The sequence below is a fragment of the Zalophus californianus genome, chromosome 13 (genome assembly GCF_009762305.2).
Source record: "Zalophus californianus isolate mZalCal1 chromosome 13, mZalCal1.pri.v2, whole genome shotgun sequence".
NCBI lineage: Eukaryota > Metazoa > Chordata > Mammalia > Carnivora > Otariidae > Zalophus > Zalophus californianus.
This window is the reverse complement of record NC_045607.1, coordinates 7,941,852-7,966,621: the sequence shown is the minus strand read 5'-3', so window position 1 is coordinate 7,966,621 and position 24,770 is coordinate 7,941,852. Positions and strand designations below refer to the sequence as shown.

At 49.9% G+C, this 24,770-nt stretch overlaps 1 protein-coding gene across 4 annotated transcripts in view; it reads left to right on the top strand.

The window, feature by feature from the left end:
• The window catches only part of STXBP1 (syntaxin binding protein 1), a 69,956-nt gene extending 46,094 nt beyond the window's left edge, over positions 1-23,862 (top strand). For 2 of the 4 annotated variants that reach the window (XM_035723599.1, XM_035723601.1), the window contains exons 10-20: positions 758-865; positions 2,839-2,899; positions 4,241-4,306; positions 5,061-5,141; positions 7,033-7,171; positions 8,053-8,162; positions 9,695-9,796; positions 11,592-11,677; positions 14,625-14,779; positions 16,291-16,416; positions 21,877-23,862. In XM_035723599.1, the coding sequence (XP_035579492.1) occupies positions 758-865; positions 2,839-2,899; positions 4,241-4,306; positions 5,061-5,141; positions 7,033-7,171; positions 8,053-8,162; positions 9,695-9,796; positions 11,592-11,677; positions 14,625-14,779; positions 16,291-16,400 (1,018 nt within the window). In that variant the 3' untranslated portion in view covers positions 16,401-16,416; positions 21,877-23,862. The remainder of the gene's footprint in view (positions 1-757; positions 866-2,838; positions 2,900-4,240; positions 4,307-5,060; positions 5,142-7,032; positions 7,172-8,052; positions 8,163-9,694; positions 9,797-11,591; positions 11,678-14,624; positions 14,780-16,290; positions 16,417-21,876) is intronic. The other 2 variants (XM_035723600.1, XM_027615357.2) reach the window with 2 other exon arrangements.
• Positions 23,863-24,770: the final 908 nt, after the last annotated feature.

The window sequence follows — 24,770 nt, the reverse complement described above, 5'->3', positions numbered from 1 at the left end:
GTGTGTGTGTGTGTGTGTGTGTGTGTGTCTTTGTGCGCACATGTGTATGCATATCTTATTCGGAGTTAAAACTTCTTATTTATAGGTCATGAAATATAATAAAATATATCAACAGAAGTTTCTTACTTTATTTGCAAAGGAGCTGTTTTCTTCATTATAAACAATATTTTTCTTGGTAACAATCACCCGAAACTCAGTTTCTAAAAACTAATTTTTCTTTTTTTGGAAACAGACTGTATTGTTCTCATGTGGTTTCAAAACTAAGGTTCTAAAAATGTGACTGAATGTCAGTTTTCCTCCCTGTTGGTACTTGTAATTCTTGCTTTCCCTTAGATGTTCGTGATTTCACATGTAAAAATATGCTGAGGGCCTGTTGCAGGTACCTGATTTTAAAACTGAAAATTTAGGTACCACATGTTTGAGGATGGTATCCTGGTCCTTCCCAGGAAGGAGCAAGCGTGATCTTTGACTTTCCCTTACAAGTAGCTCTGAACACACCTGTATCCCGACTTGAGTACATACCGGCTGCCCCTGCAGATTTTAAAACATTGACTCTGGGTCTCTCCCTGCCCGAGAAACTGCTGCTGTGTCAGGTGCTGATCCAGCAAACCTGCTACGGACAGTGACCCCTCAGGTGGCCGCAGGCCTGTGGTAGAATCATCCGTGAGAACATCTCTCTGCTGAGGCCCGTAAGCTCTCATCTGTTACAAATCGGCGGGGCGGTTGGATGAATTTTGTGGGGATGCCTCCTCTCTAGGTACGAGACAAGTGGCATTGGAGAGGCACGGGTGAAGGAGGTGCTCCTGGACGAGGATGATGACCTCTGGATAGCCCTGCGCCACAAGCACATCGCGGAAGTGTCCCAGTAAGAGCCCCTTGCCCCCACCTCTCCCCAGGGACCCCAGCCACCCCCACCACCCCAGCTCCAGGGCTCGCCCCAGAGTACAGGCCAAACTTTTTCTCCAGATGGCAGTTGCTCATGTGCACACTCTGGGCAACTAGCACAGAGCTGCTCAGTGGATGAATTCACCCACGTGATAACCGGTGATGATGAAGCCCTTCTAATCTCAGCTCGAGGGACACCAACTTCACCAAGTGAGAAGGTCCACTCTGTGTTCAGGTGGCTCTTAGTATTTTTAGAAAACATCGGTAGCTCTCAGGAAATGCTTTGTAAACACTAAATGTTTAAAGCCAGTGCCTGGGGTGTCTGGCTGGCTAGGTCAGTAGACACGAAACTCTTGATCTAAGGGTCGTGAGTTCAAGCCCCACGTTAGACATAAAGCCTACTTATAAATAAATAAAGCCAGTTCCTTCCATTGAAAGATCCAGATTACACTGCATCAATTCGATTTTCTTTTATATAGCCTGTGTGTCATCTTCTTCCACTATTGTCATCCCTAAAATTTCCAAGCAAGAGCTGATGTGTATATATAGAACCGTACCTTGCTCTGAAGATGTTTCAAAATGTTTATAACACCTGAACTTTTTTTTTTAAGATTTCATTTATTTATTTGATAGAGACACAGTGAGAGAGGGAACACAAGCAGGGGAATGGGAGAGGGAAAAGCAGGCTCCCCACCGAGCAGGGAGCCCGATGCGGGGCTCGATCCCAGGACCCTGGGACCATGACCTGAGCCAAAGGCAGACAAGAGGTGCCCCTTTCTTTTTTTTTTTTATAAAGATCTTTTTATTTATTTGACAGAGAGACAATGAGAGAGGGAACACAAGCAGAGGGAGTGGGAGAGGGAGAAGCAGGCTTCCGCTGAGCAGGGAGCCCGATGTGGGGCTCAATCCCAGGACCCCGGATCATGACCTGAGCTGAAGGCAGACGCTTAACGACTGAGCCACCCAGTCACCCCCAATTTTTTTTTTTTTTAGATTTTGTTTATTTGAGAGAGTGTGTGCACAATCGGGGGGGAAGGGGCAGAGGCACAGGGAGAAGCAGACTCCCTGCTAAGCAGGGACCCCCCCCCCAGACTGGCACCAGGGCTTGACCCCAGGACTCCCAAGACCATGACCCGAGCCAAAGGCAGATGCTTAACCAAATGAGCCATTCAGGTGCCCCTAACACCTGAATTAAGCTATAAATGAAAATTCTGCTTTTGCAGAAAGACATTCTTTTTTTAAGATTTTAGTTATTTATTTGACAGAGACAGACACAGCAAGAGAGGGAACACAAGTAGGGGGAGTGGGAGAGGGAGAAACAGGCCTGCGGAGCGGGGAGCCCGATGCGGGGCTCGATCCTAGGACCCTGGGATCATGACCTGAGCCAAAGGCAGACGCTTAATGACTGAGCCACCCAGGTGCCCCTTGCAGAAAGACTTTCTGTCTGCTACATTGAGTTGGTGATATCCTCAGTAAATTCACAAGGAAGAGTGGGAAAATAACACAGTCTTGGATAGTTCAGTTGTTCATAAAGTGGCCCCAAACTTTTTGGATCACTCAACCTTAGGAAAATGTTGCTTCACATTTCCAATACGCAAGTTTATTTATGAATTTACTATATAGTTAATTGTAGTAATATATATGTTTTACAGTATATACAAAAGCATAAATTTAAGAAGGATGGAGTAAAGTAAACATAAATAGATGTACTAATAATTTCTTCTCTCAAATCATCCTGTACACCCCCCTCTGGAGACCTTGGTTTAGAATATTAGTTAGGAAAATGATGTATCCCTCTCTCTCTTCTTCACAAATCACTTTTAACTGCATACCTTACTGGCAGGAAAAGTTGCCACATATTCCTAAAGGAAGAATCTCGCACCACTTCTGTAGCGTCCACATGGAGGCCCGAGGCGTTGCTGTGAAACTTAGCTGCCTCCTTCTGTCTTCTAGGGAAGTCACCCGTTCTCTGAAAGATTTTTCTTCCAGCAAGAGAATGAATACTGGAGAGAAGGTAAATGCATACTAGAGCTCCAATGTCCTTTAGGCTAATTCTGTCTTCTTTCTGGGAGCTGGTTGGCAGGGTGCCTCCATGGCACAGGACTAATGAGTTAGGGGCTTATTGTCACCTCTTCATCTAATATCATTTTGTCTTATTTTTGCAGTCAAGATTGAGATCGGAGCCCTCATCTTTTGATGTTTATAGAGATCTTCATTTTGTTACCCTGAAGATTAATATTTACTGTTTTAGATCATAATTCAGTTTAAGCCAGAAGAACTGAAAACCTTTTTTAGCTTGTGGTGGAATTAGAATTCATAACTTACTGATCCTCTCCTTACCCTGACATGGGTTCATCAGAGGTGGTTTACCCATCGTGGTCAAGGCAAATACAGCTCTGATTGTATTTTAAGCTTGCTTAAAACCATTTGGTGACTCTGTTCCCAGTAGAAGTCTCACTCACTCATGGACACACCTTATAGCACCAGGCCATCAGGCTCCCCAGACTCTCAGGTCTGCCCCCCACCTGCTTGTACCCACCACCTTGCTCCAGCCATGCCTGACTTCCTTGCCTAGGCCTTGCCTTGTGAAGTCCTGGTCCTTTGGCTCAGTCATCATTTTCTCAGGGAAACCTTCCCTACTCCCCCCTAGACTAGTGAGGTGCCTCTATGCACCTATGCAGCCACACTTGTGATTTCCTGAAGAACACTAATCATCTCAGTCAGAATGGCTCCTCTGCTAGATGGTAGCTCCTCAAAGGCAAGAAGCTCTCTTTTTTGTTTGTTCTGTTCTTGTCTCTCTAGCACCTCATCTGGTATATAGTAGTAATTCAATAAATTTTTTGCTGGCTAAGAGTGGAATTAGGTGGGTCACACAGTTAGCAAGTAAACTTTCACCTGTCAGGGTGCACATCCCAGCCCTTTCCCAGCTTCTTCCTTCTTTCTACCTGTCTAACAACTGTAGCCTTTCTGCTGGGATGAAATGTGAACTCAATTTCAAGACTGCTTGAGCTGAGTATGCAGAAAAGCAGCATGGGGAAGAAAAATTGCTCTTTCCTGGCAAGAATTCTGCTCTCAGTAACTTTCTAGTCCAATAAATAAAACATAATTGCTACCCTTTGGAGTTCAGTTCCCCACCTATAAGATGGTTACGGTATTTGGATCAATAATTTTTTGAACCAGAGGCCTGGAAATCTAAACCCATGGTGATCTCGGGCTTAATAGATTCGAGAGTTTCTGAGCATGCACTCGGGAAGTCTGGTGCTGGCTCCTGTCCTGCTCTGTGCCTCCCACCCTTGCAAAGCCTCCTAGGTCAGGACCATTGGAGTGAGACCATGTGTTTTCCTTCCCCTTGTAGACTACCATGCGGGACCTGTCCCAGATGCTGAAGAAGATGCCCCAGTACCAGAAAGAGCTCAGTAAGGTACAACCATCCCAAATGATGGGTTTGAATCTTGAGTATAAACAGTTGCAGTAAGACCTCTCAGAGCCCCTCTGTACTGACTGATACATTGAAATCCACAAGTTTTTAATCAACTTCCAGTTTTATTAGGAAAAGCTGTGAGGCTGGGTAACTTACTTCCTATGACTTTCTTTTCTCCTCTTCATCCTTTTCTCTCTTTATCCTTCAATTCCTCACCTCATGAGCCTCTCCCCTGGGCTGCTTGAATGTGCTCATGACAGGGCAGCTGGCCTCCTCCAGAGTGAGTGACCTGAGGGAGAGAGCCAGGAGGAAGTCACAGTGCCTTTTCTGTCCTGACCTGGGATGTCCTACATCATGTCCTCCACACTCTGTTAGAAGCAAGTCACTGAATCCAACCAACACTCGGTGTGTGGGTTGGGGGCGGGGGGATTAAGCTCCACCTCCTAGAAGGAGGGGTATCAAAGAATTCTTGGACACATTGTAGAACCATTGTATCACCCTACCCTCATAAAGGATTCCTCCCTCCACTTGCCTCCTTTAGGAATGCGATTTGTTCCTCTCTTTTGACACACAGAATTTTCTGTCATGATATTTGTGTTCCTGCTGGAAAGCATGTTTTATCTCCTTTATGAGGCTGGAATCTCCTCGTGGCATTGCACAGTGTTTATACGTTGTAGGAGCTCAGTAGATGTTGCATGAGTGATTTCTTGTGAGCGAGTGATTTCTTGATTACACACTCTCTGCTTTTTCCCAGTATTCGACTCACCTGCACCTGGCCGAAGACTGCATGAAGCATTACCAAGGCACCGTGGATAAACTCTGCCGAGTGGAGCAGGTAGGACCTTTTCCTTCTCTTTCTGCCATGCCCACTGACCCAGCTGAATGGTAACATCTGACCTTGAACATCCCGCAGAATCATAGGATATAGAAGTCTACTAGATCACGTTGTCTCAACTCTGGAGCCAATCAATGCACTTCCACTCTCAATGGTAGGGACTAGATTGGTCTGGAATGCTGTGTCATTTGGATTTTGCATGTCTGACTTTCTACTGGCTCCTTGGAATGTCTGAAGAGAGATACATGGATCTCTGAGCCCTACACTGACAAGGCTGGCTGAGTTTTATATTCTGAGTGTATTCTTCTCCTGCTGTGACCACACCAGCTTTGGAGACCTAGATGCTGAGAAAAGCTAGTGCAGTAGCATGTCAGAAACGCACCCACAGCCTCCCTGATCACGATTAGGACTGAAAGTCAGCAGTTTGGGATTTGAATTCTGTTGATTGTTTGATGTGCCTATTTCTGCTTTATTTTCCTCATCAGCAAAAGGAAATAACAATGCTGCCACATTTTCCAGGAGTGTTGTGTGGAGTCACTAATCCTGGCCCTCCATTCTCCAAGTGTGAGAACATTCCTCAGCTAGGGTCAGCTTCCAAGGCAAGGGAGGGCATTAAGCAAGTGTGAAGCCGCAGTGAGAAAGAATGGCTCAGGTTCTCAGTGTGAAGCTAAGATTTGCATCTTCTGGCGTGATGTGACAGGCCAGCTTGGGTTTGTCAGACCTGTCCTGATTCATTGACGCTCTTCTAAGGGGAAGTGACCCTGCAGAAGTCCATCAGTTTCATGGGCGATCTTGGCAAAAGAACTGGACTGTCTGGAAAATCCCTATATCAGTAAAAATGCCGTCGGGGTGAATCCTTCAAAGCATACATTTTTTCAGAAGTGCTCCATAGTATTTGTTGAACTTGTTATATTTGATTGGACCTTTAGAGAGTATTAGACTCAGGTCCCACTGCACAAATGTCTGTTGAGGATGGTGGTAGCTCTGAGAGGTGAAGGGGCCTGGGGGCACCCACCTTCCTCGACCTGGACAGACCATGAACTCGAGACCATGATGGTTATGGACTCATGGGGTCTTTAGAGGAGGGAACCTTCAGGCAAGCCCTGTCTGGGCTCCAGGGGGAGTTGCAGCCATTGGTCTCTGAGAACAGAGTGAACGGTTCATGGTTTCCTGAGGCTGATGTGCCACCGTCTCTGGCCTCTCTACAGTGGATATGACTCTTCCCTGAGTCGTGAAGTCGGGGCCGTCACTGTGCTCTCTCTCATCCTCCCTCTTTTGCCAGCCCCTCTTTCCTCCTTCATCTTTCTGGGTTGGATTTGCAAGTTTGGGAGCCCTTGTTTTTCTCCTCGCCCTGAAAGTGGTTGGAAGATTAAAAACAGGTCAAAAACATAGAGTAGCTCAAAACTCAAAAAACATGGCCTTCAGCGCCAAGCGGGAGCACATGGGAAGAGTCTAGCCAGGCAGTGGCCCCTTAAAATGCCAAAGCTTTTCATGTGTGGGAAGGCAACCCTTTCAGCCCCGATCCCTCAGCAGGGCTTTGTACCTCTAGAGGACCCACCAGGATTGAATCTTGACCCACGGAGTCAGCACAGCTACACGGGCACTCACCCGGAGGGAGCAGCCTACCTTCAAACAAGATGGCAAAAAAATCATGGTGGTTTCTGTTTTTGCAAAGTGAACCCTGGGGCTGTCATCACTTTTCACTGACGCTATATAAAACAATGCTGATGACACCAGTGCTGATTACGGGGCATTGTGAGAGCAGAAGCCCCTACATAGGACCTTCCCCAGCCAAGTGGCAAATCCCGTTTACAGACCACCAGTTGTCTAATAGTTCCCATCCATCCAGACCATCGCCAGGGATGGGGCCAGTGTGGTGTGTTTTCTGCAGGACCTGGCCATGGGCACAGATGCTGAAGGGGAGAAGATCAAGGACCCCATGAGAGCCATCGTCCCCATTCTGCTGGATGCAAATGTCAGCACTTACGACAAAATCCGCATCATCCTTCTCTACATCTTCTTGAAGAATGGTAGGAATGGTGGGATGGAGAAGAGCGGAGAGGCCCATCCTTGGGCAAGTGAGGCAGGTGGGAGAGAGAAGGCAACGTAGAAAAGTAGTTTAGGAGACATGGAAAGGATATTTTTTTTTTAAGATTTTATCTATTTATTTGACAGAGATACACAGCGAGAGAGGGAACACAAGCAGGGGGAGTGGGAGAGGGAGAAGCAGGCTTCCCACAGAGCAGGGAGCCCGATGCGGGGCTCGATCCCAGGACCCTGGGATCATGACCTGAGCCGAAGGCAGACACCTAACGACTGAGCCACCCAGGCGCCCCGGAAAGGATATTTAATACGGAGATCCCAGGGGCTCTTTACATTTGGGGAAATGTAAGCAAATGAGTTGCAACTAGAGGCAATTAATTCTAGAGGTAATAAAGGTGTGGCATCTCTGGAAGAGACGGGTGGGAGCGGGGAGAGGCCACTGACTGCAAAGCCAGTTTGTGAGAGCATGTCTGCCAGATACTGGCATCACATGGGTAACTCTGCCTTTAAATAACTGATTTTTACCCACATTATAGTTGCCCATAAGTGTCCATTGTGCAGGAGATGGACACTGAGACTCTTGACTTCGATGTGGGTGGGGGTGGGCAGGGATGGCTGAGAAGCAGGAGACAGGTGGAAATATAGACCATAATGGGGCAGTTGCTGGTGGTCAAAGCCTGGGACAGAGTGGCTAGAGTGGAATCAAAATGCTGATTTTGTCCTCATCTTACAGTAAAGTTGATGTGGTGAAGATTCATTTCTACTAACCCTGAGAAGGGGCACTGTCCCCCCTCAGGCGACTGGTTCTGCTTCTGAGTGTGTGATGCATGGTGGTTGGGTGTGGTGACCAGGGGTTTTGTTCTCGCAGGCATCACTGAGGAGAACCTGAATAAACTGATCCAGCACGCCCAGATCCCCCCAGAGGACAGCGAGATCATCACCAACATGGCGCACCTGGGGGTGCCCATCGTCACTGATGTAAGGCGCCAGCCTTGCATATGGGGAGGGAGAGGCAGAAGAGAAGCTGGCGTGTCTTATCTTTTCTCCCAATTTACTTAAGGTGGCTTATGATACATACACTCAACATTGAGAAAGAAAAAACATAAAATCAGAGGAATAAAGGTATAGAGAGATGTAATAAAATAGAAGTGTTACTCCCAGAACCAAGATCTGCACAGAGTCATTAAAGCTGAGCTGTGTCTGCACCAGCCTCAAACAGGAGTCACGCTGGCTTCATTCTCTGTGTCTTGAGGTCAGTCTGGCTCTGCCTTTGCACACCCACGTCCAGCATCTTCTCTGAGGGTGAGAGCACAATGCTTAGTTAGCATCAAGCAGGTTTGCCACTTGGTTCTTCACTGGTGATGATTCAGAACCAGGCCAGGGCAGGCTGTCTGGGAAGCCCGACCCCACCGCATGCTCTAGAAGAGGCTGGGGGTCGGGGGGGCTCCAGAACTCAAGGAAGAGGCCCAAGCACTCTTCAGATCTCTCTGCTAGGAACCTCACTCTATACTTTCTTCCTATGGGGAGTTGTTCACACAGTGGTGCTATAAAGCTGGAGTTGCAAATGTACTTCTTTTGGAATATTAGAGTCAAAAACTTTGTCCCTGAGCCCAGACCAGGGACCTAGAACTGGAGGTAGTTTGGTGTTTTTAGATTCTTTTTCACAAGAGGCACCCAAATGGGAATGGAGATGGTTTACTCATGCACCCAGACTGTCAAAGCAAAATCAAAGACCAAGTCCTACCCAAAACAGTCTTTTCTCCTATAACTGAAGCAAACTATGTTTTTAACTACCAGGATTTTTTTTTTAAAGATTTTATGTATTTACTTTAGAGAAATGGGGAGAGAGAGAGAATGCATGCACCAGTGGGGGGAGGGACAGAGGCAGAGGGAGTGGGAGAGGGAATCTCTGTCTCTTTTTTTTTTTAAAGACTTAATTTGTTAGAGTGAGCGAGCACACAAGCGGGGGCGGGGGGGTGACAGGCAGAGGGAGAAGCTGTCCCCCCATTGAGCAAGGAGCCTCATATGGGACTTGATCCCAGGACCCTGGGATCAAGACCTGAGCCAAAGGTAGATGCCTAACTGATTGAGCCACCCAGGCGTCCCAGGAGAGGGAATCTCAAGCAGACTCCCCACTGAGCACAGAGCCCAACGCAGGGCTCAATCCCATGACCCTGAGATCCTGACCTGAGCTGAAACCAAGAATCAGATGCTTCACTGACTGAGCCACCCAGGGACCCCACTACAAGGAGTTTTTTGAATGACACTTATATATTTGGCCCACATTTGCCATTTTTCCTGGCTTTAAAGAACCAAGTTTGCTCCAAGTTCTTGGGCAAAAGCCCAAGGGGCACACGCTGGACTTTTCCAGGAAAACCCCTCCCACTTCGTACTCTGCCAGTGCTGACTCTCTGAAGGGAGTCCTCAGGAGCAATTTCGAAGGGCCAGCAAAGTCGCAGGGGCCCAGATGACCCCTGACTCCATCTAATGTCACGTGTGTTTGCACTCAGTCCACACTGCGCCGCAGGAGCAAGCCAGAGCGGAAGGAGCGCATCAGCGAGCAGACCTACCAGCTCTCGCGGTGGACCCCAATCATTAAAGACATCATGGAGGTCAGTGAGGGAGGGCTGTGAGGGTATGTGGGGGACAGCCAGGGCCTGGGGCTCTTTGCCCACAGGCCCAGAGGCCTCCAGCTTCACCTGCTGTGGGCTGGTGGTGATAGCCTGGGGTGGTTATCTGTCCCGGAGGATTTGTATCCAGTTTCAGAGCTCTTCTAGGCCCCATAGCCTTGTCCTCAGGGTTTAGGGAGAGCTGTCCCCAGAGGCCACCAGATGCAGACCCCCATGATCTATATGACATAGCCCCAGAGTAGAGACCCCTCGATGGTGCTGTATCCAAAGGACCAAACACATCTGGCACCTATAGGTCAGATGAGTAACGAGTGCTACTCCGAGGGTGCAGGTGTGGAGGGGCCTTCAGGATGCGACCCGAGCCCATCCCTCCCTAAGACACCCCATCAGTCAGGGACCCTCCCAGGCATGGTTCTGCCTCTGCTCGTCTGTTCACATCCATCCCTTGCCTGTGGTGCTCTCCCTTTCCACTTCTGAGCCCTGCCTGCCTTCAGAGTCCCCATCGGGTCTGACGGTTCCCATGCACTGCCCCTGTGTGACCTCCCGGCACCAAAGAGGCTGCCCCAGACTCCTGTAGTGTGTCGGGGCTGCTCTTTACATACATGTATCTGTTCAGTGTTTGGAGTCAGCTTTTTATACCTTGACCTCTGCCCTCAACTCATGTGTCCTCTGGCACTGTGCCTTGGACATAGTAGGTGTTTCGTATCTGTGAAGGTGAGTTGTCTCTCTGCTCTCTGCTTGTAGCTCAAGAAACCCCGCTTAGAATCCTGCCCCACTGGACCTTCCGGGTGGGTCTTGGAGCTACCTTGTCCAGCTCCTGCTCTCTGTAGGTGGACAAGACCAGGGTCCTGACAATGAGGGGACTTTCCCAGAATTCCTTTGTCAGTTCAAGCAGTCTGTGTTCCTGCGGACTTATTAAAATAAGTATACTTTAAATATATATAGTGAGTCAACTTCCTGTTTTTAAAACCCACAAACCAAAAGGATGGGTGAACATGAACATCTAGGAACCAGTTACATTTCTTTGTAATATAATTAAAGCCCACCTCCTATCTCATTTGCTCCTTCATTCTCTGCTCCCTTTTCCTGCCCCTCTCCCCCTCTCCCTGAAGAGCCGTGTGTGTGTGTGTGTGTGTGTGTGTGTGTGTCAGCTTCCCATGGTACCTGTTAGGAGGCATGGGGATTTCTAGACAGCAGGAGGTGCATAGCTGGAATCTGCCCACTGGATAATTAGACCCTTGGAAAACTGAAGGTGTAAGATCTTGTCTTGCCCGAGAGACTGCCTATGTCTAGTTTCTCCAAGACTGATGGCAAGTGTCAGGAATTTATTGGACAGAATGCAACATTTATAACCTCACATAGAATGTAAAAGAAAAAGAAAAAACAAATTAGAAGGGAAGCAAGAAAAATGAATGCGGTTTTGTTAAAGTTTTTTTTTAGTCATCGCTACACCCAACATGAGGCTTGGACTCAGGACCCCAAGATCAAGAGTCGCATGCTCTTCTGACTGAGCCAGCCAGGCGCCCCATTGCAGTTTTTTGTTTTTTTGTTTTTTTTAACTTCTCTTAAAGAGGCAGACCTGCAGACTGATCTCAGTGCACCAGCCAGTTGTAGGGCATCTGGTCCCTGAGGAGCCCAGTGCTAGGCACCTGGGTTGTTGCAAACTTGGCCGTGTCACTGTGCTAAGTGACTTGCTCTTTGAATCATCTTGCCTTGGTTCTGTTGGCCCTTCTCAAACAAATGGCAAAAGCCCAATATCTGTCTCTTTTTTTTCCAGGACACAATTGAAGACAAACTTGATACCAAGCACTACCCTTATATCTCTACTCGCTCCTCTGCTTCCTTTAGTACCACCGCGGTCAGGTGAGTGAGAACCCTGAGCCCAGTGAGTGGGAGAAGTGGGCCCATCTCTGGTTGGTTTTCAGGTAGTCCTGTTAGGAAGCAGCAGTAGCCACAAGAACCCTCCCACTGCTTCTCGTCACAGCCAGAGTGCAGGCCCTTCACCCTCAGGCTTCCCACTCCACTCTGACTCATTCCTTGCTCCTCCCTTTGTTCTCTCCACTTCTGCCTCACTAGCTTCCTTCTCTGCAATGTCAGGCTTACTTCTGCCTCAGGACCTTTGCACTTGCTTTTCCCTCTGCCTGAAATGATCTGTCCCCAGTATATCTGCGTGGCTTGCCCCTTATCTCCTCTACCTTCCCTAACTATCCTTTTTAACATTACACCAGTGTTCCCAGCTGTGCTATTCGTAATAGCTCAAAAGTGGAAACGACCCAAATTTCCATCAACAGAAAAATGGGTAAACAAAACATAGTGTATTCATACAATGGAATATTATCCAGCCTAAGAAAGGAATGAAGCACTGACTTGTGCCATAACATGGGTGAAGTTTGGAAACATTATACTAGGTGTAAGAAGCCTGTCACAAAAGCCCACACATTGTATGATTTCATTTGTATGAAATGTCCAGAGTGGGCAAATCTGTAGAGACAGAAAGTAGATGAGTGATTGTTGGGGATGGGGGGCAGGCGTTGGGGTGGTGGAATGGGGAGTGACTGCTAACAGGTATGGACTTTCTTTCTGGGGTGATGAAAATTGTCTAAAATTGACTGGTGATGGCCCACGGTTCTGTGACTATACTGAAGACCACTGCATTGTACACGCTAAATGAAGGAATTGTATGACGTGAATTATCTCTCAATAAAGGTGTTACAGAAAATAAAGAAAAAAAATGATAGCCACCCCCCAACACCTCCTCTCCCCCTTCCTTTTTTTGTTCACTCCATACATTATGCCAGCATGTAGTAGAGTATTTGTGTTTCTCTTGCTTACTGCCCGTCTCCCCCAATTAGAATGTCAGCCTCACGAGGGCGGGGATTTGTGTGTCTATTTTAGCCTCAGTTGCTAAAACAGAGCCTGGCACATAGTAGGTGCTCAGTGTATTCTGCTTTCACTTTTGATTATTCAATTGAAGGGGATGAATATGTTGTCTGCATAGAGCTGCGTTTCTCAGAATCATGCTTGATGGAAACGTAGATGATGGAAGTGTGGATGCCTTGGGTTTATTGGGTTTCTGCCACATACCTGGTGATGCTCAGATATTTCAGCTTGGAGATGTGAGTAGACAGCAATCCATACTTCTGTCCCTGGGTTCTCCAACACTGTGTTTTCTTGGTTGCTCACGGTATCTTCCAGGGTCTGTTTTCAAAGGCGTTTCCTCTCTTTCTCCTCCTGCCGTGCATCGGGAAGCCTTCCCTTCTGTGTTCTGTGAGGATGTCTGAAGGCGTTTTGCCTCCAGACTCTTCTTGGCCTCCCTCGTCTGTGTGGTCCAGGCTGTTCCCTGACCCACAGAAGCATCTGTTACCTTTCCTGAGGTGGCAGCCTCCGAGCCAGGGTGCTACTGTTTTTCTTTGACAGTGAGAGCCTGGGGTGGCTCCTGAGAAGAGTCAAGGCTGAATGAACCTTTGAGCTTGGAACAGGAGCATCGCTAGCTCCAAAGAGGGCGTGCCGGGGCCCTGGAGTAGCATTTAGCCCCCAAGATGAACACTCTGCATGCTTATCCTCCTGCTTGTGCTTTGCCTGCCATCTCTCTTGCCTCGCAGCCTGCTGCCCTCACTTTTATTTTTTTTAAAGATTTTATTTATTCATGAGAGACAGAGGGAGAGAGAGAGAGAGTCAGAAGGAGAAGCTCCCTATGCAGGGAGCCTGAGGCGGGACTCGATCCCAGGATCCTTAGCCAAAGGCAGACGCTTAACAGACTGAGCCACCCAGGCGCCCCGCCTCTGATGCCAGTGGAGGCCAAATGTCGATTGCCAACATTGGGTAAAATTCAAAATCCCCGGTAGTGCTGCACAATGGCAGACTGTCAAAGGATTTTCTCTCTGTTGACCCCATGTGCCCCTGGCACCTTCAGGATCAGAAAGTGACTTTTTTTAACGCTGTCATTAGGAAGAAGTACAGAGATTTCACTAGAGACTCTCTCTCCTTGTTTTGCTTTTTGTTTTATTTCCCCCATTTTCTTAACCTGGAAGCAACCCATTTCTTATTGTTTCTGAGGATAAGGTGAAGACTTACTAAGAGCACCTCAGGGGCAGTGGGGGGAACTGCCCCACCACTGAAATGCCTGTCTTGCAGGAGGAGCTCAGTGTCACGTCTCCTGGGAAGACTTCTCTGGTGATGCCCGGATGATGCTAGAAGGCCCTCCCATGTGTGTCCTGATAGCACTGAGCTCCTCTGTAGCACGATTCTGACCTGCTTCCTTCTCCCCACCCACCCCAGTTAAACCGCGAGCTCTCGGTGGGCACAGCTGAATCTTCCTCGGGGTGGCACCGCGGGGCCAGGGGAGACCGTAGCCCGGTGAGGTTCTTGGTGCATGAATCAGCGTCCCGACCTGAAGGCGGGCCTTGACTCTGCTCACTGCCAGCCGAGGGTCCCAGACAAGCCTAGAAACCCGTACGCTCGAGGGCAGAAGCCTGACAACCACTGTGAGGGGCGAAGCTGGGGGGTGTAACACGCCAAACTTTAAAGCTAACTCGAGCCTGCCTGTCGCCTCGTGTTTCTGAGGGAGTGACAAGCTCAAAGCATGGGCAGCCAGACCCCTTGGTATTGTGCACAGCGGTTCAGCTCAGCCAACACTCGCTACTACTCTGTTTTGGTCACTGGTGTACAGAATGAATGTGTAAATAAGTCATTGAGGTATGAAGTGCTAAATGCTTCAGTGCAGATAAACGTAATTAATCTCTCTCTCTCTTTCCTTCTCTCTCCCTCTTTCCTTCCCTCTCCCCTTCTCCCTCTCCCCCCCCCACCCCAGCGCCCGCTATGGGCACTGGCATAAGAATAAGGCCCCAGGGGAGTACCGCAGTGGTCCCCGCCTCATTATTTTCATCCTTGGGGGCGTGAGCCTGAACGAGATGCGTTGTGCTTACGAGGTGACCCAAGCCAATGGAAAGTGGGAAGTGCTAATAGGTGAGTGGGGGCATGTGTTCTAGAGGGAAGGGGCTGCTTCGTTGCACTTTGACCCATTCCACGCTTTAGTGTTTCATTCTGTCTTCGATTCTCCATTGCGCCTGCAAAACTTAGTCTCTAGACATGTTTGTGGACAGCAGCAGCTAAGGGGCAAAGGGTTCTTTCCTCGTGTCTGCACTGTGTCTCGTGATGAGAGGCAGCTGTAAGCGATGGGAAGCGCCCGAGCACAGACTCCCGTCCCTGCTCGGCCACTGCCAAGCGGGTCACCTTGAGCAAGCGCTCCACCTCTCCATGCTGCGAGTTCCTTACCCAACCAAACGGGGTTAAGAACACCCACTTACAGCCCTGCACTGGGCCTGAGATGGGACTTGTCTGTTTCCTGGCATTGGGCCTCATATCCAGAAGATGCTCAGTGAATGGAAGGTAAATTATCGCCCCCTTCTTTACCTGTCCATTGGAGATGGACAGACACAGCCTGCGAGCAGATACTGCATGAAGCATACTGGCCTGACTGCTGGAGTCTGCGAAGGGGTCCTGCCCCCCCTTGTTCCTACCACTTCCAGGTCGGCCATACCCTTTCTGGCATTTCCTTTCCAGAAGAAAGCAAGCAACTCATTAAGCTGATTTAAAGACTCCTTTTTCATGCCTGTAGGAGCTTCCACAGTTTCTAGGGCTGGAAGGGGAAGAGTGAATTCCAGATGCCTTCCTTTTGCCCCATCTTGCCCTTAACAAAATGGATTGCACCTCCTGGGCTGCCTCTTGACATTGACAAAAGGCTATCGGCGCATACTGCCCTAGCCTTGCCCCTGATCTCTATAAGCTGTGTCCGTTTTACACCTCCGCTTTGGGGTAACCAAGTCACAGTGCCCCCTAAGCTCTCAGAGTGAGCAGGTTCTACAGACCAGTCTATGTGGCCATTCCTGGGTGAGTCAAGAGGGACCTGGCACTGTCAACCGCCTTTCTAGAGACCACCATTCAGTGGGGAGACTGGACATCCTCTCCTTCCCCTCCCCATTCCCTGGAACTTCCCCAGCTGGTCGCCATTTCTCCCTGTATTGTTTTCTTCTTTTTTTACGTGGACCCCATGAGAAAGCTCCCTCTGTCCCCTGCTTGCGTATGTGTTGCATGCATGTGTCTGATAATTCTCCACTCAAATACAGCTTTCCTGGGCAGAAGCTGTCACAGCCAGGCTTTGGTGTAAATCTCCCTCTTCGACTTTGGTCCTGACTTGCAGTTCCCTGTTGGGGGGTGGAACCCCGGGGTGATAAATTTGCCCCCGCAGATTCACGGAGAGGCCTTGCGCAGACAGCTGACGTCCGCAGCGTGGCCTCACCTGCTTTGTGCATGCCGGCTGTCCTTGAGGCCTGTCCTTGAGGCCTGTGTGTGTGTGTGTGCGTGCTCGCGTCTTGCTTTCTCGTACCTCATTGGCTGCATAAAACATAGGCCTGAGTTGGCATGTTCCTGTAACGTACCGTTGTTCAAGCAGTCAGCTGGACTCTGTTCTCCCACAGGTTCTACTCACATTCTCACTCCCACCAAATTTCTCATGGACCTGAGACACCCCGACTTCAGGGAGTCCTCTAGGGTATCTTTTGAGGATCAGGCTCCAACAATGGAGTGAGAGTCAAAGAAACAAAGTAAAAGCAGCTTATTACAGAAAAGAAACTCTTCCACTCTGAAGGGTTTTCTTTGATTATTCCGTCACTCTTTTTCTTTCTTTTTCCCTTTTTAGTTTATTTATTTGATTTTCTTTCAACAAGAAAATGCTTGCAGTTCTTAACCGATTGAAAATGTGTCCGGTGCTGCCTTCACAGACCCTGCCACGAGAGCCTCTGGGCCCCGGCCTGCCAGCTCACTCGTGCCCTGGGTCACCTGCTGCTCAGTCAGGCAGTGCTGCCCCCTGGGTTTTAATCCAAAAGTGATTATAACTGCTGTGACCCGTCCTTCAGAGGAGCTGGAAGCTGAGGGATGCCTGGAGGCATGGCACGCAAGCCTGCTGGCCCAATTTGTAGGCACCAGGCAGGGAACACATAGCCTCCTGCTTGTGTGGGGGTTGTGCGAACTTGAGAGTGAGGCCAGCAGTCGTTCAAGGGACCATCATGTCTAAGAAGGCAGAAGTCCAGTGGAGATACGCACGGGTACCTGATCGTGAGGGAAGCTCGTTGGAGCGTGTCAGAATAGACTCCACGCCAGGGGTAGTTAGACACAGAAATTCCTTTTTCCCAGGACAGGCGCTCAGCTCGAGGAAGTTTCTAGGGGGTGATGGGGTCATGAGCCATCGTGTACTTGGTGAACTCCAGCCACCAGTGCAAAGCTCGGGTCTCATGTTCGTCTGGGGGAAATGGCCCTTCGTAGTTACTGTTTCAGTAATTGCTTTTATTTTCATTCTCCTGTGGATTTTTTCTAGTGTTGAGTCATCACACCCCTCCCTCCCACTGAAGTCTCTTGGTGAGATCTGGGAACCTTTGGGTTAAAATTCGTTCTTCACACAGTGTGCTGTTTGGCTGTCTTCTCTCCTACCACGCTTATGCCTTTGCCCGTTACCCAGGAACCTGGTGTCCGTCTGGTAGATTATCCGGATTTTACTCTGTCCTCACTCCTCTCTCTTTCCATCCCTCACATGTGCTGGGAACCTCCTTTGCTGTGTTATGTGACGGACGGTTACTGAGGAACTCCACTGCAGCATTAGTTTTTCCATAGCTTTCTTATGCAGTCTGTGATGAGGCCACACTCTGTGTACCTGACTTCATGCACTCCACCGACCCCCACCCCCACCCAGGCTGAGATGGGTCACCTGTGAGCAGTGGCGAGGCCTGGACTCTAGCCCCAGCTCTGCCAGGAGCACCTGTGGGACTGCAGCAGGCACCCCCCTACACACACACACACACACACACACACACACACACACACACACACACTGTGCAGAATGCAAGGCCCCAGGCTCCTACACACACACACACACACACACACACACACACACACACACACACACACACACACACACACACACACACACACACACACACACACTGTGCAGAATGCAAGGCCCCAGGCTCCTTGAGCTCTGACCATCTCATTCAGTAATTCAGATCAGGGGCCTCAAAGCTTGCAGTCCTACCCTCATGCATTTGCAATCTCTGATGAACCTCAGGGGATTGGGCCATCAGAGCCATAACCAGGGAGCACCAGAAGCGTGCTTGTTTGTATAAACAGAACATGCTCAGGCCAGAAAAGGACTCGCCCTAAAGGTCGGAACAGGCAGCTGTGCAATTTGTCTCCTCTTTCCTCCCTGTGGCCTAGAGATGGCTCCCCCTGGGCTGTAGTGAGGGGAGAAGCCACATGTGGGATGAGCCTGCACGGTGCACAGTGGGCTGGCTGTGGCCCTGGGCTGCCTCCCATCCTGCCCAGCTGCCTTCCCCTAGGAAGTGCAGCCAGTGGGTGGTGAATAAAAGCAATTGTTAAAAAATAGTCATTGTTAAAAAAAAATCGTCATTGTTTAGAAGTACCTTGGTTGGTTGGTAATCAGAGACATCTGGTTCTGTGTACAGAGGGCAGATAGGTGATCAGCATTTGCTACGGGATGTATTGTGAGACTTACTGAGGACAGGTGTTCAGTCCAGGCTACAGCAGTGGCAGAGTGCTTGCAGGCTTTGAAAGACTCAAACCCACAGCTCGGAGGCTCCAGCTAGGATTCGCTCTGGGAGTCCCTGCTTCAGAAGCAGCCTGTCCCTCGCAGGCTGGTTTCCTTTGTTTTATGTTCAGTCAGTACAGAGGGTCTCAGCTGACATCTGAGCAGAGAACACGAATAGACTTGAGTTGTGTACTCTTGGCTTCTGAAATGCTTTTTTGGGGCAGTGTTGTGTTTTAGAGAGTTCCTTTAGGAAAAAGCGCGACTTGGAGCCCGAATCCTGGGGAGGTCGGAGGCAGATGAAACTATGACTTGCCCCCTTCTGTTGTGATTATCCAGGTGATCAAAGACGAGGACAATGCAGGACAGGAGAGGGCCAGGGTTGTCCCCTGTCCAAGTCAGTGTCTGCAGTGACTTAGCTTCTAGGAGATGAATTTTCCCGCTCAGCAGTGAGTGAGCGTGTCCCTGGCGGGCCCCGCCTGCAGGTGCCAGTGCCCACTCCGTCCTCTGGTGCCTCTCTCTCCCCCACGTGCCGGTTGAAGAGAGCAGGTGTGGGTAGCCGAAGTGCACAGATGCTACCAAGCCTCACCTTAATCCCATTAATCAGTCATCCCTCCGTACCGTCCAGAAGTGAAGTCTTTGCATTAGATCTTCACCCCAAGCTCTGGGGGGGGGTTGTGTTAAAAGTACCAATCCTGAGGGAATGTCCAAGGGGCCGCCTGGAGCCGGTGGAGGTGCACCGAAAAGCTGTCCACAGCACTTGCACTGGGGAGAAAGTTTTTGGTTTTTTATATTGAATGTTTTGCTTTATTCCCATTTGGGATCAGAGAAGTCTCATTTTTCGGTGGGACTCAGATCTGAATCTGAATTCAGAGCGAACCCATTGCCCAACTGCTATTTAAGCATTCGCTTATATGACCCCTATCGGGGCCAGGAGCCCAGTGTGCCCAGAATTGAGACCAGTGGCCTGGCTTCCGGGCCTGGCTGTGCCACCAAAGGGCTGCAAATGAGCACTCTGCCGCTCTGGGCTTCGTTCTCCCATCTTTAGGATGTGGGGTGGGCCAGAGCATGTTTCCCAAACCTGGCAGATCATCAAACTCTTCTGGGTTGCTCTTACATGTACACATTTCCTGGTACCTCCCTGGATCTGCTGAGTTGGTAGGTGCATTTCGGCCAAAGCCAGCAATGCCTAGACTAACCGATCTGTAGGAACACCCTGATCTCCAGATTTTCTCAGTGAGGAAAGATTTTGTCCTGGCAGAGCTCACTGGGTCTGGCCCACAGCTCTGACTGTCTTTCAGATGACTGTGTTTGGAGACCACCATTCACATTTCTCAGTCTTGCACTTACGGAGCATAAGAGAGACCCTCAGAGCAGTGGAACCCCCTTGCAGTTCTGAAGGGCCGACCTGGTCAGCTCCCGTGGGTTCAAAACATGGGTTGGCTGCATGTGTATTATAGGCTCATGCAGCTCCATTTGCAGTGTTTGTGGTGGTGGAAAGCTTGACCAGGGTTTTAATTCAGGTGATTGGGTGACAAGAATTAGCTCTCAGGTGATTCAGATTAATACCAGCTGGTCTGGATCCTTTAAAGACACCCATTGAGTTTGGGCACAGAATACTCAGTCCTGAACATTTTCTTCTTTCACTCAGACTGGGAACACCAGATGGTCAGCTATTAGATAGTAAAAAGTTCTAGGAGCATGGATTCCTTAACCTTTTTTGGCCTCCCTCAGACCTTGAATTTGCATGTAAGCGAGGGTAGGGAGCACTTTGGGATAGGCATCTGACCAGAGGCTCCCTTTTGATTTTTCCAGGAAATCAAGTCTTCTGTCTTGTTTCCCCGAACTCAGCTGGATGGCGTGGGAGGGCATTAGGGACGGTTTCTCTAGCATGTGCACTGGTCGCCTTTACCTGGAAAGCCCCCAAGTTAATCTCTGCACAAATACCCAGAGGCTTTCTAGATGTAGATGCACAGACTGCATGGAGTTGAGATTTGGAAGACCCTCACTCTGGCAATGGTTCACTGTTAAGAATTTGGCAACATTTATTCCTGTTTTCTCACTTAGGGAGTAGTAGCCTTTGACGTTTTTTAGGACTCATAGGAAGATTAGCAATGTCACAGAAATGAGTCTACCTTTGGTACCTCTGTGGGAGGGCGGTGCTGTAAAAAGGCCCAGGAACATAACTGCTGAAAGCCCCGTGGCCTTTCCTGAAGGCGCCTCAGGTGTGCAGGGCAATGGGTCAGTGCAGGGGCTGGTATGGGCTGGAAGTAGCCAGGGACCAGTTCCTCCCTCGGGGCAGTGACAGAATGGCTAGAGCTTGAACTACAGAGGATGGGATGTTGGAAGAAGCCCCTCACATTAGAGGTCTGGACGGACCAGGCAGGTTCAAGGCCTGCAGTCCCAGCCATCGCGGGTCAGCTGAGCACATAGTGGTCGAAGGCACAGGGACCCTGGTATTTGGAATCAACCCCACCAAGCCAGCCAAAGCCTTCTTTTGCCTACCCTCCGGGTGGAAATCTGGCAATCTGCAGTTTCTGTCCCCACTCCCTCAAGGCCCACGCCCTCGCCCGCACCTCCAGGGAAGCACATTTTCAAGTACGGATCTCTTTTGTTCGGTTCTTCTCTCCCACCGGGATCTCTTTCTTTGAAGCCCGCTGCTGCATGTGTGCCGGCCTCATGTTCACACCGGTCACTTCTGTTCTGTTCCAGTAAAGTCCATGTCCAAGCCACACGGTCCATGCATCTTTTTTTACTGCACTTAGCTCTCTCTCTCCTTATGAAAAAGGACTTCATCTATTTATTTTATTTTTTTTATTTTTGCAATAGAAGTATATCTAATTCCATTAGCTTAAGTTTTTTGCAAGCATTTCTAGTCTCTTACAATGTGCGGTCTCTGCAAGGTAAGGCCTCAGGTACCCTGGCCCTTTCCCTTTGACACCTGAGGTCCCCCCCACAAGGGCAGTCCCAGCCCGCTGGCTCCCGAGGTCAGTGGCTTCCCCCAGGCACCCCCCAGGGTGCCCTGCCCATCACTCCCTCCCTAGCAGGCACCATCCTTTCCACACACAGCCCCCTACCCACCCCCCGCCCTCTTCCCAGCCTCTCCCCTGCCGTATGGTTTGGAATTCCTCTCCCTGGCTTCACCGCGAGTGCAAGAGAGAATCAGAAATGCAGCCTCCCTGTCCCCTGGCAGATGACACTGAGCCCAGATGGAGAGGCGGGTTCCTTCCTTGGTATAGCCTGGGACCCTGCCTGAGCCAGAGGATGTGTTTTGTTTATCCACAGTCCCCAAATGTCTCCCAGGCCTATTGTGATGTGGCCCCAGCACCCCACCCCTGGCCCCCTCCCTGCTTCCTCTAGACCAGGGTGTGGGTGGGGGAACGGATGCGGAGCTGGGGAACGGAAGAGCAGGAAAGGAGACATGGTGGGAACCGGAGCCAGCAAGCTCACTGTCTTTTCTGCCCCCCAGGATCCACGCACATTCTCACCCCACAGAAACTGCTGGACACGCTGAAGAAACTGAATAAAACAGATGAAGAAATAAGCAGTTAAAAACATAAGCCACCCCTCCAAAAAACGAACCCTCTTCCCACAGTGCTGCAGCCCCTACCGCTGCCCGCCTCAGTTACTTTGCTGACCCCGTCCCTCCACCGCCTCCCCCAGCTCTGCACGCCCTGGCCGGCACTGTCGCCACTGCGTTCTCGTGTTTAATGATGCCCTCTTCTTGTGTGAAACAAAAGAAAATAATGCATTGTGTTTTTTAAAAAGAGTATCTTCTATATGTGTCCTAAGAGGAGAAGTTCCCGAGTAAGGGACACACTGCTGGAGAAGTTGTAGAACCGTCTAGAATGAATGGACACCTTCTCCCCATTATTAGGATTCCATGACCTTGTATATAACCCAGTGCGACATGCACAAATTGCTTGAGTATGGGAAGGTAGACATTTGGGTGTTTTACAAAATCTGTTTTGGGTTGTTCCTGTTCTTTTCGGGAATCACAGAGATGTCTGTTGCTGGAATATTTCAAACTGAGGATTAATCTGTTGGCTTCACTCCAGTTCTTACCCCTCGGCCTGCTCTCATCCAGATAAGCTTGGCAGTGAATATCAGGTGACATCTTGTGAGGTTTGAGCTGGAAGCGACCTCTTAGCCTTCCCCAGTGGCTTATCCTCCCTGTGCTGGGGCTGTGGGAGGGGCTGGAGGTGTTCCTGTGAAGTCAGGCCGGGTGCTGGCCTGCGTGCGTGCAGCCTGTCACCGCCCCCCCCTTCCCCCGGCCCAGCCCGTGTCTACAGGGCTGTGATCCCAAGGGAAGTAATTTTGCAGCCTAAGTCATGGTGCCCAGCGAGTGCAGAGCAAGCTCCCACCAGGACCTTGGTCTCTTGCAGAAGCAGTTCGGCTGGCCTTTTTGGCCAGACCCTTTGCTTCCCCGGGCACCACCCCTAATAGGGCTCTTCCTTCTCAGCGGGGTCAGCACGGGCAGAGCTCCCAGGTGAGGAACAAACTAGAACGGAATGGGTTCCGCAGGCTCCTGGGCAGAGGGCCCTTTTCTGTAGAGAAGGGTCTGCGCCCCTAAGACTTCAGACCATGGGAGAAAAACAGCCCATTGGATTTATGCAGACCCTGTTCCCGCTCAGATTATCCTCAGTTTAAGATACTTTATAATACTTTATTTTGTGTCATGTGGGGTCATATGTCGTCGTGCTTGTAAGAGAAAATGATCATTTTATTCTCTGTATAAAACTTAGCTCTAAAGCAAAAATGAAAGAAGCAAATGCAGAAAGGATGTCTCGTCATCCTCAAGACTCAGCAGCTCTCCGTTCTCTGATGGTGAGCGCACCATGTGTTCTGCTGCTGTTGTCACAAAATATAATGACAGTGGAAGTCACAAAAATGTCCCCTGCCCCGCACACCGCCGCCCTTGAACCCCTGCAGACCGTGTGCATATTACTGTCTCGTGCTGTCCTTGCAGACGTGGTGTGTGCTAGCTCCATGCGGCCGCCCGCTTTCCTTTCGGAGTGCATTCCTCGCCCTCCCTGGTAGCCGCTTCGTGGTGGCCTCTTCCCAAGGCTTCGGAGTCTCCCCGGCGCACTTGGATTAGTTTTCAGGCCTCTTCTCTCTGTCCCCCTCTCCCGTTTCCTTAGGACAGAACTGTAGGTGCTTGCCCTGGTTTGTTTCTCGCTGCCGCTGCTTGTTTCATCCCCTCCCCTGGACCAGACGGGGCTCACGCTTCAGGGCCTTGTGCGTCGAATGTGTTGGGTTTCCTTTCTCTGTTATTTATATAAAAATAATTTATCAAAAGGATATTTTAAAAAAGCTAGTCTGTCTTGAAACTTGTTTACCTTGAAATTCTCAGAATCTCAGTGTTGGAAAGTATTGAAGCACAAACATGTATCATCTCTGTACCGTTCTGTACTAAAGCACTCGAGTCTAATAAATCAATCAATCAGCACCCATTCACGGTGTCCGCGGTGACTCCTAGTCTGGCTTTACCTTGAAGAGTCGAAGCAAGAAGGCTGCTGCGGTGGCCCGTTGCAGATGAGACCACCACCCCGGCTGTGGCTCGGAGTCTTCTGGAGCCCAGTCAGCATCGCTCCCGTTGAGCTCTGTAATGGTCTCACATTCGAGGACAGTTCACGAAGCTTGCCTTGGGCCCCGGGCAGCAACAGGGCACTGCTTGTGGTCAAGGGAGCTCTTCTGGGTCTTATTGCTCCTTATCGGAAATGTCTCTCTAGCTCAGAGACTGCAGGCCTCCGTCTTTGCAGATGCTCCCTACTCGGTGGCGGTGTATTTAGGGCATGCAGTGCGGCACTTTATCCATCTTACTGTTCTCCTCCTCTCTTCCCACTGCCACACCCTCTGGCCTTATGAACTCTCCAGATCAGGACCTGGTGGGCGTCCTGTTGCTCCAGAAGCTTGTTCAGAACCTGGACAGACGGAGATGGGTTTGGCCCAGCTGGGGGAGTAGACCCTTGAGTTAGGGTTGGGGTCACACCGGAAACCTGCTGGAATAGGAGGCACGAGGGAGTGGGGTTCTTTGTAGGAACTTCTGATTCTACTCTTTGGTCCTCAGTCAAATCCTGATCTCCTTCAAGGCATGAAGACACCTCACAACTTGACGCCAGTTGGCGGAAGCTACACCTCGACCCAGCTGTCCGCTGGTGAGACTTGCCTTATAGGGAGGTAATGACGTCCGTGACCATTTATTGAGTCCCTGCTCCACGTCAGACCCCTTGTGTCCTGCATCTGTTGGCTGGCTCCCTTCCCAGGTTCACACATGAGGAAGCTGAGGCCAAGAGCAAGGCAGTAACCCACAAAGTCCACTCCAGCTAGGGGACATCAGACACTCACTGTCTTATAATAGCA